The sequence below is a fragment of the Thermobia domestica genome, chromosome 7 (genome assembly GCF_964235325.1).
Source record: "Thermobia domestica chromosome 7, izTheDome1.hap1.1, whole genome shotgun sequence".
NCBI classification, from domain to species: domain Eukaryota; kingdom Metazoa; phylum Arthropoda; class Insecta; order Zygentoma; family Lepismatidae; genus Thermobia; species Thermobia domestica.
In genome coordinates, this window is record NC_137460.1 from 24069545 (window position 1) to 24083010 (window position 13466).

At 36.5% G+C, this 13466-nt stretch overlaps 1 protein-coding gene across 2 annotated transcripts in view; it reads left to right on the top strand.

Annotated features, from left to right (window-relative positions):
* LOC145689916 (dual specificity protein kinase TTK-like) overlaps positions 1-1762 on the top strand; it is a 48393-nt gene extending 46631 nt beyond the window's left edge. For both annotated transcript variants that reach the window (XM_081764263.1, XM_081764264.1), the window contains exon 8: positions 944-1762. In XM_081764263.1, the coding sequence (XP_081620389.1) occupies positions 944-985 (42 nt within the window). In that variant the 3' untranslated portion in view covers positions 986-1762. The remainder of the gene's footprint in view (positions 1-943) is intronic.
* Positions 1763-13466: the final 11704 nt, after the last annotated feature.

Here is a 13466-nt window from a genome sequence, read left to right on the forward strand (position 1 = left end):
AAGCTCTCCACTGACTTCTATCCTTAGCCAACTGAATCCAGTTTCTAAGGATATTCCTTTTTCTGCGAGATCCATCTTAATATTGTCCTCCCATCTGCGCCTAGGTCTTCCTAATGGTCGTTTTCTGATTGGACTTCCAGTTAAGACTTTGAAAGCGTTCCTACTTTCTTCCATTCTGGCTACATGACCTGTCCACCTGAGCCTTCTAGATTTGATGACTCTAGAAGGATGACATTAGATAACAATGTTTGGTAAATCGTATAAATTACATAGTTCCTCGTTATGAAGTTTCCACCATTCCTCATTCCCATTCTTCCTGGGTCCGAATATTCGTCTCAGGATCTTGTTGTCAAATAGATCTAATTTTAGTCTACTTTCTTCCCTCAGAGTAAGCGACCATGTTTCGCAACCACCCAGAACATTAGGCATGATTATCGTTTTATATATTTTAAGCTCAAATTCCACGACAGGATTTGCGACGACAAAAGATTTTGAAGTGAATAATAACAGGAATTCCCCTGCTTTTAGTCGACATTTAATTTCTTCGTGAATAGGTTTTTCGTCTGTTAATATTGATCCTACAGATTTGAAAGAATCCATTTTATCAAAAGTATTATTTGATATTTTAACTTATGCATAATTTGCCGTATTACGATCCCGACGAACTTCCATGTATTTAGTAGTGCAGCAATATAGAATACCTAGGTCCATATGAGGATCCAAACGCCTGAGTGTTTTTTAGTGAACTACTAGCTGTGTGTTTAGCACAAAGCGCGAGAGACTTATTTTTCATTTCCGGTGGAAACTTATGTGATTAGTTTTCCACATGAAGTTGTATGTGTATGTCTCATTTAACCTCGATACTGAAAGTAGCGTTAGAATTCCAAGCCAACCATCTGGTGCCAATATATTAATGTTCTTTTTTTCTTTGTTTTTCTTGTAGGCTTTGCGCAATGTTCACCTGAAGTCCATGGATAGCATATGAGCTGGTTCCTTTTCTGTGCATGAATGCATAATATCGTACATAGAAGCGGCTGGCTTCTAGTTTTCGAGTAAACAAAGAGTGCAGATTTTATTCTTCTTGTCTTACAAGAAATACTTTTTATATACACATATATAAAGAATTTACGGGTGACAAGTGTGTGTGTGCATAAATGCTGCAGTATTTTTAGTGTTTATCAGTAGATTTTTCCTATTGCAAACTCATATTGTAGCTCACACTAATACTGAAGCTATAACATAAAGCAATTAATTTCTTGTATTTGTTGAAAATATTTTTAAAATACATGAATAAACTTCCTAGACAGAAACAATAATTTAGTCAGATATGATAGAAATGTTCAGTTTTTAAAAAAGTGCAATCGCGTATTTTGAAAATCATATCTGGTAACTGACATCTAGTCAGTTACAGTGAAAGCATAATACCGCAGATTTTTATTAAAAAATATTTTAATGGGTTTATTTTGTACTATATTTAGCAGTTTCACGACTGGTTGGAAGATTATAATGCATTAGAATTCATTATTGTAATTCGTTATCCTTTGTTCTTATGCGTTTAGGAGATGCCAGCTTTGTGTAGTTTATTTTCATGTAAAGGGTGTGACTAGTTATTATGTTATGTTTTTGAAAGGTAGCCATGTGCTTTTTTTGGCTTGGATTATATATAAATCTTTCAACCTAATTGATAATCAGTATGCATGAACTTTTTGCAGAGCTTTCACTGGGCCTAACAATAAAATAATAAAACGAATTTGTATACTTTTTTCTTTCTTTCTTTCTTTCTTTCTTTATTTATTTATTTTTGACAAAATTTTTAGTCCTGTACCTGCACAATCTCTCATTCTTTTCTCAATGTGACTGATGTATAGTGGACCCTCGGGTCACGTGTAAAGGAAGATATGGTGTGTGAAGTATGTTATATTTATGTATATAAGTGATATGATATAAAGTAGGGATGGCCAATTCCGGAATTTTTACTTTCCGGAATCCGGAAAGTAAAATCGGAAAATTCCGGAATTCGGAAAAATTCCGGAATTCAGAAAAATTCCGGATTTCGGAAAAATTCCGGATTTCGGAAAAATTCCGGAATTCAGAAAAATTCCGGAATTCGGAAAAATTCCGGATTTCGGAAAAATTCCGGAATTCAGAAAAATTCCGGAATTCGGAAAAATTCCGGAATTCGGAAAAAATCCGGATTTCGGAAAAATTCCGGAATTCAGAAAAATTCCGGAATTCGGAAAAATTATTTTTTCTTTTTGTAATCCTAAGAATTTTGTTCAAATGCAAACGAACAAATTTCCTTTTTGTAATCCTAAGAATGTATGATGCAAGTTAAGCTGAAACTTACATCCTAAAGTATACACTACTCAATCTTCCCATGGTTAATGAGATGTAGTCCAAAAGTACGATGCACTCCTAATATTTAATTTTTGTTTTACTGTGATATTGTCCAGAGGTAAGACATATATCACACTGAGATAAACAACTTGACAGAATGAAGATATCATACGTAGTTTTCCAGAAAATCGTGAGAAACGAATTTTTATGAAGTTAAAATATGCGTCGCTTGTTGCCAGTGTGATGCAATTGATAACTTTTATGCTGGAATAGTCTTATTATTATTATTATTATTATTATTATTATTATTATTATTATTATTATTATTATTATTATTATTATTAATCGTTTGTGTACTGTAAAAGAAAAATATGAACCGTTAAGTAGTAGATTTTATCTGTTGTTTTTTGATATCTTCTAACAGTAATAACAAACTGCTTGTAAATACGCAATGATTATCAAGGACAATGGCATATTAATGTAAGGACTACTCTGCAGACTAGCAATAAACAATAAACAATAACAGATAAACAATAGTTCCAAAAAAAAAGTAACTAACTTGGGCACGTCAGAATGTTCGCGAGAATATAGGGACCCATTGAGACTATACGTGGTGTAATTATTACTCAAAGGGCCGTACAATGGAGGCATTAACGTTAATGTTAATGGTACTAATGAGCACTTACTTGCTCTAACGGTTAACCTCATTTTTGAGATGATTCTTAGAAGTGGGCGTGTTGGCATGCAGTTAGAAGACATATCCATTATTTAAAAAGCACACGTTATCTGTGGAGTACTAACGATTTTCGTCACTATCGAACACTAACATAGCACTAGCGACGTTTAAAGTCGAAATTGGAGTCTGACATAAGTGGCTTGTCAACTTCACGGACATTATATTTCCCTTGAATGCGAGAATTTTGCGCCCAGGAAATTTGCGCCCTACCACAAAAATAGGAAAAAATGCGCTCGCAATATATTTGCACTGGGATGTTTGCGCCCTACCGCAAAAAGAGGGGAAAATGCGCCGGCTATATATTTGCACTGGGATGTTAGCGCCCTACAATTCAACTTATTTTTGTACTGTGTAAAGTAACTTCCACTCACACTTGAACTAGGCTTGCCTCTCATCGTCTCAGTGAGTTAATCCATCCGTTATAATATTCCGAACAAATGAAAAAAAAATACAATTTTAGTTCACTGAAGGGCAATCCATACAAATACAATTTTTCATTATACTACAAAATTTACAATAAAAGTATAAATGACTGATATATAATTATTTATTAATATAATCAAAGAGTATAATTTAATCTACAAAAGGCTGTTTGGCTCTACCCAGATATCTCTGTTCACAATCCTTGCGAGTTGTTTGGCTTTTTAGGACACATAATATAGAAAAGAAAATGTAAAGTGAATGTAAAATCAGTTCAGTAATATTATCAAGAAAACTATGTACAGTGTGTTTACTTGCTGGAATTACACTTTAAACACACAATTGCGTTCAGTCGTTCTTTCAGAAAAAATGTTCCGGGGGGCACACTTAGTATTCCGGAGGGGGTCACTGCTGGTACTATTCTATTTATTATTATATTATAGACGTATTATTTTGGTCTCCTCCGAGGGGGCACTTTGAGAGCTCTGGGGAGGCCAGTGTTCCCCCAAAATCATCTCTGGAAGAAGCAGTGATTGCGTTGATCCGTTGTGTTCTTTTGGCTTATATTGAAGTTTATTCTCCCCTTATATAGCCACAATGAAAATAAATCACAAATGGCATGGTTGTGGGGGGAGGATTGTTTATGCTGTAATGTCAGCCCTTCCGAGCAAATGCGTAAGCTCGAATAGGTTCTTTTATTTCGCAGGGCTCAAACTTCCCGGTGGAGGTACATTGCAGGCGCAATTTTCCTTGTTCTTGAGGTAGGGCGCAAATTTCCCAGACGCAAAATTCTCGACACCGTTCGAATGACCTCGGAAGACTATATCTTTTTCAATACTTTTTTATAATTTTTTACTCGAGATATCTTCATAGCTTCTTATTAAAATACTTACTAATATATCCTCATTTTATTGTCCTAACCAATCAATATGGGTATGTTGTCAGTAAAATATTTAGATTGATCGAGCCTCTGGTGTGTAACCACAGTATTTCATATCATCCCTCCATTAGAAATCTTGGCTAAACGAACCAATATATGTTGCCAATAAAATAATTTAGAATGATTGAGCCCCTGGTAAATAACCACAGTATTTCGTGACAGACCCCCCTCCTTCCTATTACCATATTCTAGCTACGTGCCTGACTCAGCTAATTCTCTACATTCTTTACCAAGCAAACATTTTCTAAAGCGGAAAATGCTCTCTAAATACCTAAGCTCATTATTTTCAGCAGATGCACAAATTGGGTAACATTCTATCTACATGAATGTTATATATGTCGATTACTGGAAACCGTTTCTCGCTATCTATTACCATATTTACTATATAATGATTAACGTTAAAACCGGAAATGGTTGATTTGTACCGCTTCCGGTTTGAATATAACATTCATCAGGGAACTCGATTCTTAACTATTGACTCTGTACATCGTGGCCAAAATTGATGGTAATCCATCAGATAGTACTTGAGACTGTTTGTTTCACTGACGGACAGAATGAATATATGGCTATAGAGTTTTGATAAACTAAATTCGTTAATGAGTGATGATGGAACAAATATAAGAAAGGGAACCAAGAGTAGGCCTACCACCGGAAAAATTTTCGAACACAAAATTAGCCATCGAAAACCCACATGTCCTGGGTTAGAATACCATAGATGAAAACTCTACCACTGAGTCATCAATCACCCGCTTATTAGTTTTATTAATTATTATATTAATATAAATTAATGAATGCCTGCTTATGTTAATTATTGAACAATTACATTGTATACTTCGTAAAGTCAAAAATTATAAATTTGTATTTACTGATTTGTATTTCGCAGTGATTACTGATTTGTAATACAGTGAGCGCAGAAAGTGTTCGTACACCTATGCTATTGAAACGAGAATGCTTGCGAAAAAGAAACAGAAAATTTAAGAAGTGTAATAACACACACAATATGAATAATGAAAACTAAGCTTTATGAATATACCAATAAAGAACAAAAAGACAAGTTTAATGGTCTGAAAGTAAATAAATTCCGTAGAAAGTGTATAGAGTAGCCGCAAAAAGAGATCGTACACCTGACGTACGAATACGAAACAAAGATACCACAACTGGGGTTCACTAGTATTCACCTGATTATACACCTCTGTTTATAGCATGACGAATAACAGAATGAGTTTAGTTGTGAATAGGAGTGAAAAAACTGCACGGTGGGCTGTAAAACTGGGAAGCAACCGAACAGAAACAACTGAGGAGACAAGAAAAGTAATTATTAAATTGCATAAGAAGGGTAAATCTTTGAGAAAGATAGCAAACCTTGCAGACAGACCTCGTTCAACAGTACAAACCATAATTGCGATGTATAATGTTTCTATCACTGTGCGGAAAAAAAAAAAAAAAAAAAAAACTGGAAGACCAAGAGTGTTGAGTGAACAAGATAAACGTTACATTATTAGGGAAAGAAAAAAGGTTCCGAAAAGTAGTGCTGTGCAATTGGCAACGGATCTGGAAACACGCGGTGTTAAAGTATCAGCCAGTACAGTGCGGAATATTTGCAGGGTATCATGCTCGGATAGCCAGGAAAATGTTATGGGTGAACAAGACAAATCGTATAAAGAGACTAAAGTTTGAAAAAGAGTATAAAGATAAGGGATCAGGCTTCTTTCTGGAATAGGGTCATATTTTCGGACGAAAGTAAATTTAATCTTATCGAATCCAATGGGAGGCGTATGGTATGACGCAAGGTGAATACAGAGATGAATCCTCAAAATCTCGTCCCTAAAGTAAGACACGGAGGAGGGTCCGTGCTCGTCTGGGGTTGTATGAGTGCCTCAGGAGTGGGTCGTCTCCACTTTATCGATGGAGTGATGATCCACAAAGTGTATATTAACATATTAAAGGAAAATCTCCATACTAGTGCGCAGAAAACAATTTATTGTTCAGCAAGGCAACAACTCCAAACATACAGTGGAAAATACTCGATTGTGGCTACTCTATAATACCTTGAAACAGCTTCGCACACCTCCCCAATCCCCAGACATGAACCCCATAGAACATCTATGGTCTGTTCTGGTGACAAGAATCAGAAGGCACAGCTTCTCTACTAAAGAAGGCCTGAGAAAAGCTATTCAAGAAGAATGGGACATATTCAGTCCCGAAGCTACTAACTAACTAACTAACTAACTCTATGGCCTATGGAACCCGGAGGTTCAATGCCGCGTTCACAAAAGCTCTCCACTGACTTCTATAGTCCCGAAGCTACAGAACTACGAACTACTACAGGTGAAATAAATGCCACGAAGACTACAGACAATCATTAACGCACAGGGTAATCCCACAAAATAATAAATAACGTAATATACTTTATAAGCATTAATTCAATCATAAGTGTACGGTGACTTTTTGCGTTTACAAAAAAGGAATTCTCTCTTTTCTTCTGAGCAAAACAGTGATTGTCTTTGTTTGGCCTTTCTCTTGTATATAGAAATAAAATGTATGAATGTGTAGTCTTAATTCTGGTTATATATATATTTTCCACCTCCCGTTCTCATGCTAGCTGTTTTCAATATAAAGTATGCATGGTGTACGAGCACTTTCTGCGCTCACTGTAGGTATGTTGACAATAAGCGAATGTTATTAGAATATTTGTTGAGATTTCTTTTCCTTCACTGCCTTTCGCCTGATTAAAAAGTAGTTTGCAGTGCTTTGGAGCAGCTGCAGGTGGGAACGCGATAATGTTTGAGACATACCGGCGACTTTTTTGTGTGTGAAAATAAGACCTTCTCATAAAGCAGTAAATAACTGCAGTAGCAATTGTCTACGTAAGTGATAAAGACATATCCAACTACATGAAACTAATACAGTATATATATTCATTATTGTGTTTCTCTTTTAACAGCTACTAGCTAGGGATGGCCAATTCCAGAATTTTTACTTTCCGGAATCCGGAAAGTAAAATCGGAAAAATTACGGATCTCGGAAAAATTCCGATTTTTTCTAAATTCCGGATTTTTTCCGAATGTCGGAATTTTTCTGAATTCCGGAATTTTTCCGAAATCCGGAATTTTTCCGAATTCCGAATTTTTCTGAATTCCGGAATTTTTCTGAATTCCGGAATTTTTCCGAATTCCGGATTTTTTCTGAATTCCGGATTTTTTCCGAATTCCGGATTTTTCCGAATTCCGGAATTTTTCCGAAATCCGGAATTTTTCCGAATTCCGGAATTTTTCCGAATTCCGGAATTTTTCCGAATTCCGGATTTTTTCTGAATTCCGGAATTTTTCCGAATTCCGGAATTTTTCTGAATTCCGGAATTTTTCCGAAATCCGGAATTTTTCCGAATTCCGGAAAGTAAATTTTCCGATTCCGGAAAACAAAATTTCCGGAATCCGGATTCCGGAAAATTTTGGCCATCCCTAATATAAAGACATTTAATATGAAAACATTTATGATATAACTTTCTAGAACAGACAGTCAATTCTATTACTGATAATTAATTTCGAAACATCTTATGATAATCAACGCTCGGGGACACGGTAGCTGTGGCAGAGAGCTTATTTCTGGTCCATGGGGACCCTGGTTCGATTCCCGACCAAGTAAGTTTGTGGTGGACAACATCGTGCTTGTGGGTTTTCTCGGGGTATTCCCGTTTCCTCCCACTTTCTCATTCCACCAATTCTTCCAGTATTATGTACTTGCTTTAATTATCGTCTCCATTAGCCTAGAAGGCGTAATCATGGGACGTTAAACTCACTTTCATTTCAAAGATAATCAACGCTCAAGACAAGAAATATGTATATGATTTACTTTTCATTTTTTAAACATTGTATTCTTTCAAAATAAAGCCAATAGACGTCTACTCCTACTTCTACATTCCTAAGATTGCATTAGATTCTTTACCTCTTAGTACAGTTATTTCCACTTATGTGATTCTGGTATTCTGAGTTTATTGAAACAGGAAAGTAAAGTGCTTTTGTGGCAGAGTAAGATATAGCCGTTCGTGGGAGAAAGTTGGAGGAAAATATATGACGGAATGGCCCACTAAACACTCCGTCATATATTTTCTCTCACAAGTCAGAGAGAGAGAGAGAAAGAAAGAAAAGTACAAGCATATGACGACGACGATAAATTTTAAATTGATAAAGAAAGATTCCATGTGTTTCGTTATTAATTTTACAAGAGGTTTTACGCTTTTGTTTCCCCTAAGAGAGACAAGCGTATTGAGCATATGTGAGGAGCCGTGGCTGTGTATTGGGCCAGTCATCAGTAGCAGTGAACAGTATATGCCATTGAGGGGAAAAGAAGTAGATAATCCTGGAGGACCAAAGCAACATCAAGGTCTGTACTGTTTTCCTTTTCCTGACCTGTACCCTGTCAAGTTACTATAGGCATGAGTTTTTCGCAATGCGCGATAAAACGAAATGCGCCAGAATTAAGCAATTTTCAGTTTCTTGACGTTTTATGATATTCTGTGTGCATTTTCATTGGTTTCCGTTGCGCGATAAAACGCAAAATTGGCAGTTTTGCTCGAAATTACTAACAATACGCGAAATTTTAAAAATACATTTTCATTATCCGCTGACTGAACGGTGCATTTTGGGTAATTCGGACACGGCTATAGAGAACATATTGCGCGTTAGCTATCACCATCAAAGCCGGATGGGGAGGAGCCGTTTTAATTAGCTAGCCAATGGCATCATTGCAGACACCTTTTGTCTTCTGCTACTCAAGGTACACCAATCTCATAAAACACGTTGCATAAAATAGAAGACAGCAAAACTTTCTACTCGTGGTAAGTTTTGTTATTGATTTTTCTTCAGTTTGATTAATATATATTTTTTTCTAAGTGAAATTTACAACATCAGGTGAAATATTCAGTGTATTTTGTTTTCAGCTTATTGTTTATTTCTGTAGTGATCTATGAATAAAAGGAACAACTGTAAAAATGTTAGGGAATATCTTTTCCACAAAAGCTACAAAATGCGAAACTATTTGGAAAATGCGACAAAGCGCGAGATATGAAAAAGGAAAGCAGAAGAAGAATTAGTGCGAAGAACTCGTGCCCCTACAAATTACTTTTCTCTTTTAGCCCATCTACCATTACCTCAGTTTTCTCTTTGTGATTGTTGATTTTCTGTAAAGCATCCTAGGTCTAATCCCAGTACTTCAAGGGGGCGCGGTGGTTCAGTAGTAGAGCGTTCAGTTGGTTCCGGTGCTTGGGGTCCCTGGTTCGATCTCCCATTTCATTCATTTCTCATCATCACCGTCTCCTTTAGCCTAACCGGCATAACCGTGGGACGTAAAACTCAAAAAGATTTCTTTTCATTTTTCTCAGTACTTCAAAATCCTAGGACGACTGTGCTAGTCAACATTCCCATTTATCTTCATTTTGTAATATAAATGGAGCTTAATTCGGGCTAACATCAGTCACCTGCACACAGTTGCGTATAACGCAGTTCGTGAACCAAAATAATTGTTCCCACTGAAATTAATGTGAAACGAGTAATCTGTTCTAGGCACAGAAACATGGTACTGTATGCATGTCCTCATGTTTTGCTTCCTTTAGCACTCCACTTTTTTGCTATGATTTAACTACAACTAACACGTTTTCTCTCTTTATTAGGAGTCATAATGAGGGCTAAAATAACAGAAAAAGTGAAGAAAAAAAGCTTGAGCATTTGTGACAACGTTTACGACAAATGAACGAGAGCACTACTGAGGGCGTGGGATTGTGGACGCAGGCGTGTGTGTGCACGTTCGTACGCCGAAATATCGTTATCGATAATCTTCACAAATCAAACCCAGTAAGAGAGGGAGAAATGGCTTTTTGATATGCATTGAGTGTTCCAAGAATAACTTTCATTTCGGTACTTCTTCCTGTATGCAAAAACTGAAACGATAGAAAACTACGGTTTCTACAGTGAAAAATAGTAATAGATAGCGGGAACATTTTTTTTTTTTTAATTGAACTTAATATCGGAATAATAATTTCAATTTCCGATTTTATTCGTCTATTGCAACCAAAAGCCCTAGAAATAAAATACTACTTCCGGTTCTACGAGGGTGATTCAGAAAGTAATGCCTCCAAGGTGATACCTTTATTTGTCTTTGACAGATAGCACCGATACAGGTATCAGTGGAAAGCTTGCAATGTCAGCTACAAATGGTAGCATCATTTTTCAACATAGTCCCCGTTACGGGCAACACACTTGCACCAACGCAAAACAAGGTAAGGGGCCGCGGTGGCTCAGTGGTAGAGCGTTCACCTCTGGTGCATGGGGTCCCGGGTTCGATCCCAGCCCCCGCCAAGTGAACTTTGTGGTGGACAAACACCGTGTGCGTGGGTTTTCACGGAATTCTCCCGTTTCTTCCCACTTTCTTCATTCCACCATTTCATTCATTACTCATCATCACCGTCTCCTTTAGCCTAACCGGCATAACCGTGGGACGTAAAACTCAAAGATTATTTATTTGCGAAACAAGGTATTTCATGCTGTTGACGAAGAATTGTGGAGGCTGCTGACGACACCATTGCCGAACTGCTGCTTCCACCTCCTTAAGGTCCACTGTAGCGTTGGTCCTTAAGTTCGGGGAAGAGCCAAAAGGCGCATTCCGAAAGATCCGGACTATAAGCAGAATGTCCATGAACCTCAGGTGCTGCAGCTTCCTGAGTTTTGTGGCTTGTGTGCGGACGAGCATTATCGTGGTGCAATATTGTCTCTTTATCTTTGCGAGTGCATTACAATCTGGCTCGCAGTCGCTTTAGGGTGTCAACGTAGCGACCTGAGTTCCTTGGCGCACAACCTTCCGCAGTCAGAAATTCAATGACGGCCCGCTGTTTCAACCATACATCACCACTGGATGCCATGGACTGCTCCAGTACTCCGGATCGAGAAGAGATAGGAAGGTGAAACAAATGACATTCTATAGCTTAAACATCAGTGCCTTAATGATGAACAGTTCAGAATGTTCGCAGTGCTATTAGCCAAGTAGTGGGCTTGGAGGCATTACTTTCTGAATGTCCCTCGTAATATTGATTTCCGTAAAGTTAAATGGTAGTAGGGGCGACAAATGGTCTATGGTATCGATTCCAAATCTAGAGAATAGATTTCATTTTCTATTGAAGCCAGAAGTAGTAAGAATAGTACAACTTCAGTTTCATTACCCAAGAACTGTAAGATATGACGAGAAACTGTTTTTGATGTGGAGTAAGAGTCGGGTGGATAAGATGCATCTCTCATATTATCGCTCGTTACAATATATTTTCGGTTTTAATCCGCATAATTTGGATGTCTACCGTAGTTTCACAATGTGAACAGCTCACGTTTTGAATAGAAAATTAATTAATTAGTAACTTGTTAGTATATTTCATACAAACAGGGAGTTCGCATTGACATTTTATACAAGGTAAAACTGAATGCATGTTACAGTGCATGGTTAGAGAAATGACAACTCTTGGAAAGCACTATTACAAATTTGGTCTATCATATTTTGTATCAAATTTCGTGATGAAAAACGAAGGATAACCATTTCTCTACTCTAAGCAATAACGATTATTTCATGAATGCTTATTGCTAGCTGTTATAAACATAATTAGTAACTTCGTAATTTGTTATATATACACAATGGCATTTATATGTGTGAGCGATGTTGCATAGATTCATATTGAAAAATGGACATTTGTCAACGATCGTAAAAGGTTGTTAAGATTTTCTAATTTGTAGTGATCACTTTTATACTTATAAAACTCTTAGAAACAACCAGCAGAAAAAAAGCTGAAATAGGAGATAAGACGACCGTTGACCATTATACCTATTGTTCGAAACTTCAAAATTTAATTAAATAATTTATCTTTTGATCTCTACATTTCGTTAATATGATGTAAAACCTTAATGTTGATAGTTCTAATACGTCTTTGTGAAAAAATGGAGTCAGTTTCCCTTTTTATTGTCGTAAGATTTCACTAGATATACAAATAAAAAAAATGCAATTGGTTATATTGACAGTAAATGAGTTAGTGGAAATATTAATCTAATTGACATACTTACCCGATTATGACTAAAGGACTTCCTATTGAGAAACCGTATTTGCTAGCATAGCTACACATGTTTCTTTGGCTAGCGTTTGTAAGGTTAGACATGCTTTGCGTAGTCGTGTACCGAGTCCGTAAGGAACATAAACAAGTTAGGGGGGTCCTTTCTTTTTCGTAAACGTTGTTTACGGATAATAACATAATTTTTTTGGTAATCGAGTGTTGCCATCCCTCACTGTACTTATATCATTAGTGTGTTAATGAGTTTATTTCTTTAAAATCCCTTTTCTTTTTTTTTTTTTTTTTTATATTACCTACTAATTGGTATAGTCGAGACGTTCTATTGGTCCCCAACTGGCTTTCTTTGTACTCAAGCAGGAAATTTACCCTAACTGTCCTTATAAATAACACTCCAAATAAGCCATAAACGGCACGTGTTTGTTTTCGAGATGATACGTTGTTGCCATCGTTAAACTTATATTATCGATGGATACATTATGTAATAATAATAATACAATCATTAAAGGAATTCAATATAATAATATGGACAGGAGCGGTCAAGGACGGATTTCTGGGGGTGGCAAAGAAAGATTGTACTTTTTTTTCTCATCGGGCTTTTGTGGCACTGATGCCTTACGTGGGAAGGGGCGAACCACTTAACATGTTTGGTTCGTACAAGCGTTATCATTATGGAAGTTACACAATATTAACAATATGCTATATTTAAGAGTGAAATAAGCACATACCATGAAAGTAATGATTGATTTCTTTTTTTCTGTTCATTACAACATACCCAAATTGAATTCAGATTAAATGAAACATTTGAGTTTGTCCCACAACTATGCCCTTCAAGCTAAAGGAGGCGGAAGGAGGAGGATGCAACGAAAACAAAAGTAACGAAAAAATTAGAGAAATCTGTCTTTCTGCGAAGACTACTGAAGAATCAGTAAGTAAGA